The 5,844-nt window shown below is 40.3% G+C and overlaps 1 protein-coding gene across 1 annotated transcript; it reads right to left on the bottom strand.

Annotated features, from left to right (window-relative positions):
* Window positions 1-1,718: 1,718 nt before the first annotated feature.
* On the bottom strand, window positions 1,719-2,522 carry LOC104961885 (integrin beta-4-like). Its single transcript, XM_010790243.1, has 2 exons — window positions 2,322-2,522; window positions 1,719-1,819 (listed from the first exon to the last, which is right to left on the bottom strand). The coding sequence occupies exons 1-2, from the start codon at window positions 2,509-2,511 to the stop codon at window positions 1,719-1,721; spliced, it is 291 nt and encodes a 96-aa protein (XP_010788545.1). The 5' UTR covers window positions 2,512-2,522.
* Between the last annotated feature and the right edge of the window lie 3,322 nt (window positions 2,523-5,844).

The following is a 5,844-nucleotide window of genomic DNA, read 5'->3' as shown; positions in this document are numbered from 1 at the left end:
CTGTACTTCGTTCATTGGAACTAAAGATATTTCTCAATAACTAGTTCCTTCTGTTACCCTTTGTGTGGAACGTAATGCGGTGTGACAGGCTAGTGCTTTATAAATTTTCCTGTCTGACACGAAAAAACGAGAGGATCGCTTACCTACTAAGTAGAGAGGCGAAGTCCCTCCTTTCGGGGGACTCCATGGGACCTTTTTCGGAAAAATTATGTATTGAAGTCATCGGAAGAACGATTATCTTTCGTTCCCGTTTGATTGTGCCACCAATTCAAATGTTTGTTCATTGATTTGCATACTTTTTTCCGAAGGTAAGTTTCCATGGGTCGGAAATAGATGGGCGGGACTTGGCCTCTCTATGCTAGGTTAAAATGGCAGGCTTCACAAAACATAGTTAAATGTTGTGACTATCTAACACGAAATGTCGTCATCGAGGACTGGGTTGGAATAAAACATGTTTTTATTCTTGTCTTTCTTCCTGGTTCCTCTTACTACTTTGTGTACCTTTGTTTTTCCATCTTTGTATATAGAGTACACTCATTGATTGAATACATACATGCATTTGGCCAAACCGTAGCAGCTCTAAAGAACTTAAAGTTCCACATCTCTAGATTCAGTCCGAAGTTTCCCTCTGTGTTTTCAACAGGACTTTGATGCTGAATGTGGATCGTCTTCCCTATCAGGCAAAGGAGACCAGACGTCACAATGGAGTGGAGTTCCCACTGAAATGGGCATTTCCCACCCTTGTCCTTCTGTTTTGTCATCTAGTTCTGATGGTTGGGCCTAGCCCTGCTTTATTCATAGAGGTGTTGAGGGTCCGAGTGGTCTCAGGATCACCAGTCTTTGCAAAGGCGAAGTTATGCGGGGGAGCGAAAGAGTCCTCAGAAACGACGCCTCATATTTCACGTGTCAGACTCAGGATGGAAGATCAGGGACTATTATGTGTGTAAAGTGTTATTGAACATGGGAGTAACAATGGGAGATGCTGGCTCAAGTCACTGGTAAGTTGGATTTAGTAAAAGTAATGTGTTGCCAAAGAGGGGGTGCAGTGATGCTTTTTTTTTTGTAGGCTGACCCAGAATTAGCATCGAGTATTCCCTCAACCAAAGCAATGCGGTTTTTTCAAATAATTATTGGATTATTTCAGAAAATATATCTGTGTCAAACAACCGTTTATGATACTTTTCACGTGGTTTTTCCTGCGAATTATTCCACCTATTAACACATTTATGATTTTTTAAGGAAAACTTAGGGCTAATGTTGGGATATAAAGGAACTACAGCACGGTCACATGACTTCACGTCACCTCCGCTAAGCTAAAGGTGGCTAATGTTGGGATATAAAGGAACTACAGCACGGTCACATGACTTCACGTCACCACCGCTAAGCTAAAGGTGGCTAATGTTGGGCTATAAAGGAACTACAGCACGGTCACATGACTTCACGTCACCACCGCTAAGCTAAAGGCGGCTAATGTTGGGCGTGATGACGTTTAGTCGTCTCATTTAGACACTTGTTACCAACCGCCTTTTTTTTATTCCCCAGTGGGGTATCTACTGACAGATTTTATGCCCCTTTTTAAGGCTTCTAACAAAAACACATTAAAAAAAACGTTGACTTCGAGACGAGGGAACAGGAAGTGCTAAAATGATGACTCCTATCAGGGTTTCAGGACTCATTCCTGCATCGTTTTTATGCCTAAATTTGTCAGATTTGTTTCCTTACTTCTCAGGCCTCATGTCCGTCTGCGGCTCGATCACTTTGTCCACAAACTTCCCAAACCCAATGGTGAAGTTATCCGACAGAGTATGAACCGACTTAGCTACAGAAGGAAAACACCATCAGTATTACAGTTTCTCCCTCATCAAAACACGTTTACACAGGTGGGAAAAGTATTCAGATTCTTAATAACACACTGTAAAAATACTACATTTCAAGTTTAAGTACAGTATCGAGAATGGTACTTACAAGTATTGAAGTACGATTTGGAAAATGTATGTAAAGCATTCAGAGTAAAAGTACTCAATCGTCACATTTAATAAGCTCAAACTCCAATTAATAAATCAACTTTCTGTTAACCCACTCGTGGTTTGAGCTTCTTAAATATAATGTTGATTATATAATATACAACATTTATATAATGTGTGAACATCTGAATGTATGAAGTAAGTAGTAAATAAATCTGAGTAAGAAGTACAACATTGGCTTCCAAAATGTAGTAGAGAAAACATATATATTAGTATAAAATGAAAATACATGTACCTCAAAAGTATACTTCAGCAGAGTACTTGATTAAATGTACTTTCCATCACCAACATGCTCACCCAGCTCTTCGCCCATGCTCTTCAAGCTGTTCAAATCGTCCGCCATGGAGTTGGAGAAGTCCATGAGGATGTAGAGATCCAGAGGACCTTTCGTCGGAGCGAACACCTCCACGTCCACCGTCTTCTCCTCTCCGGGAAGAAAGCTCATGGTCATCATCTGAGGAGAGACCTGAGACTGAGAGAGCGCCATGTTGATCTTCTGGTTCTGAGGAGAGACAAAGGGAACCGTCAGGATTCATATATTATTATTATTGATAATGTTCTATAATAACGTGCACTTATGTATCTGCTACTACGTTTTGTTGCACTACTCAGTTTAGGAACTGGGGTAGTAACTATAGTAACACAGTGTAGGCGGAGCCGTGACGTCATCTTCAATGAGAAACACGAAACCAACATCAGCCGTTAGCAGCTCCAGAAACTAGACAAAAGTTAAACACAAACCACAGACTGTCTGTGTCATGGCGAATACAGTCGCTGGTTTATTTATGTCTGTAGGCCGTTGTTGTGAGTGTGGACGGTCGGAGCATATACTGCGTTAGCTTAGCCGATCTCCATTCAGAAAACACGCATTGTAAAAGGTGTTTCGCCTGCCGTCTGTCTGCAGACATGTCAAAGCCTTAATTCATGGTTTTTACTATCCGGTATCAGTATGTTGTTGCTTCGGCATCATTTTGAAACGTGTATTACAATTAAATCACGGTCAAATATGTTCATGTTGTTGTAGTTGTAGCCACTCACGTCACTAGTTTAGCATATTCAGCCCGGTTGTTGGCCCGGAAAGAATCACAATTTTGGAGGGCCAGAAAAAATTTGAAAAAGTACCCGCTAGCCGGAACTACCTCTAGTGGAAACGCATCAAAAAACGGGCCGGGTTTGGCACGGCACGCTTAAACCGTGCTACGCGCTGCAGTGGAAATGCAAAAGTAGGCCTGGTCCTAAAAGTCCTGCAACAACCACTATTCTTGATTGGGACAGTCATTTCTCCGTTACACTTATGATTCTTTTTTTGCATTTTCATCTGAGGCATACACAATTAATAAGATGCCCTGTTCACTCACATAAATAAAGGTCAAAAGTTCAGCTGAAGCTCATATGCAGAAAACGGCAATTCGGGTTCAATTTATTTCCAACATTTTGCTGTGACAGACCATTACACATGTTTAGGACCTGTTCAGATTTTCCACCATGTGTTTGTGTGCAAGTAAATGTTGTGCAACAAACAAGAAGCCTGCACTTGAGTTGCTATATTTGCCCATGGAAGCACACATGCCTGAAAATGTACTGTAAAGTCATGCAAATACATGCAAACACGCAGCCTCACAGGATCTGAGTAACTATTGGCCATTAAATCCCCCCTGTCACAACACATTAGCCCGCCACGGCCCTTTGGTCAGGATGATTGCGGCTTATGTCAAGCTTGTTAGTGTTTAGTGCTGTTAACTAGAGAGGGACTTGATATACGGCTACGGCTCTTTGTGGAGCATTCTCTGGATTTATCGTGAAGGAAACACGTGAAAGGAGTGTTCTCTAAAGGTTGTTGGGCTTGTTTCTTGTTGTTTCTAAGTAGAGCGTTTGTGTTTAGACTTTAGATTCAGAGACTGACTTGTTTTTTAATGGTGTGTGTTTTGTTGTTGTGTGTTTTGTTTTTGTTATATTTTGCTAACTCACTCCGTTCTTCTCTCTTCCTAGGCTGTGACAGGAAGATGTTTTGGTGACAAGGACTTCAGAGGCGGTTTGGAGAATGGGATACTGCTGTGCGAGTAAGTTCTCACTATCTTATTTGTTTTTATCTGACTGTCTTTAGCAATTAGGCTTCTCTACTAGCTGTCTCCTTTGCTTTTATCTTCGGTAATCCTATTCTGGAAAATTAGTTTTTTACACTTTCTGAGCGACGTATCGGCTCTTCTCAAAGACTTTCTTTGTTTGTATTTACTTTTCATGGGTTAGAGATGATTGATTGTGTTCAATGGTGAATTGAAATGGGTGACACCTTCATTAAAGCTCCAGTCTTGAGAGTATGAGTGCAAAGGTCATTATGACAATGCTCTCTAGCGGGTCAAGTCACTGGCATTCTTAAATATATCTTTAAACTAAGTTAATAGTTATATCATTTGTATAGGATTGGGCTCTGCCTTTCTCTGCATTGGTAGGAAAAAAGCCCTAATAGTTAATAAAATACAATATCTACGCATAACCAAATGCCCTCACTTGTTTCACTATGGTCCAGTGATCAGAGAGCCTGATGCCCCTTTACAGACACAGTGAACTCTTTTCTGCTCTCTCATTATAAGGCGAGGTGCTAAAATGAGACTGAAAACACACACAGACACTTCCTCCACATTCCTATCTGACAAGTTCAGTTACACAACACTGATGTCTACACCCTGTTTGTTGTGAATACAGACGTCGTATCCAATTTAAAAGTTTCCCCACTGGTTTTGGAATTTCTGGAACAAAGTCTTCACTTCTAGTGATTCACACATTATAAAATGATAACAGAATCTATCTCATGCAGATAATGAATGAATCGCTTTGTTTAGAACATGAATTGGCATTTTTCTTGATAACTAATGAATCATTATTATTATTATTACTTTGTTGTTTCCAGTCTTCCAATTTAAGATCTGCTGTTTGCTTCTGTTTGATATGATTGCAAATGCAGTATCTTTGGGTTTTATACTGTTGTTATTTAAAGTGGACCTATCATGCTATATTGGAAAAATATATTGTAGAGCCATACCATTACAAAACATGTCTGTGAAGTTTTTTGCTTAAAATACCAAACAGATCAGCCATTGTAGCCATGCCTCATACTGCTTAAACCCCTCTTTTGCAGCCCTATTAGAGAAACACGGATTTTGGTCCTTAGCTTTAAAAAAAAAAAAAAAAAAAAGAGGAGGCGGAGCTAATGCCTGATCAGAATTCTTCCGGAGATAAAGTTAAATTCTGCTGTGATAAAACGCCATCCTGTTCTAAACCACATCAAGGATTATTTCTGAAACAGTATGGAGCTCAAATGCTTTTTCTCTTGCGGGTTTATCACAAGGTGAGTTCCTTTTTTTATTTCCTGCTTTTTAAACACATGTGCTCTCCAGTACAGGTTAGCTCTGAGTGTTAGCGAGCTTGCTAATGTAAACAAAGACGAGATTACGTCCAAAACACGTCAGGCATTGTTTCTGATAGCAACTTTCTGTGGGTCCGCCGCCGATTTGACTTCATGTCGGCAGCAAATCTGTATCCGCTCGTTGTTCACCCGTTTTTAAAAGATTTGGGTACGGAGGAAAAGAGAGAGGGTTTTGTTTTCTGACGCTGCGTGAGTTCCCCGACGCACCGGGGACACATATTTATGTATAAAAGACATCACAAAGTGCATTTTGCATGATAGGTCCCCTTTAAGCAGGGCAGGGTGCAAAACATTTAAACACTAAATAATGTTTTCCATACAAGTCATAGTGTGCAGTTTGCCAAATATATGTATATGTGTTGAAGTGTTGCAATACGCAAGAAATGAGCGCATTTG

Source organism: Notothenia coriiceps, unplaced genomic scaffold (genome assembly GCF_000735185.1).
Source record: "Notothenia coriiceps isolate Sejong01 unplaced genomic scaffold, NC01 NC01_scaffold00033899, whole genome shotgun sequence".
Classification (NCBI taxonomy): Eukaryota; Metazoa; Chordata; class Actinopteri; order Perciformes; family Nototheniidae; genus Notothenia; species Notothenia coriiceps.
The sequence above is the reverse complement of the archived record's forward strand: the minus strand, read 5'-3'. Positions and strand labels throughout refer to the sequence as shown.

Bases quoted from the DNA above. Each gene is read 5' to 3' on its own strand.
- LOC104961885 (XM_010790243.1), bottom strand. From the start codon at position 2,511: ATGGCGCTCTCTCAGTCTCAGGTCTCTCCTCAGATGATGACCATGAGC. The intron at 1,820-2,321 runs GTGAGCATGTTG...TTCCTTCTGTAG, and splicing joins GAGCATGGGCGAAGAGCTGG to CTAAGTCGGTTCATACTCTG.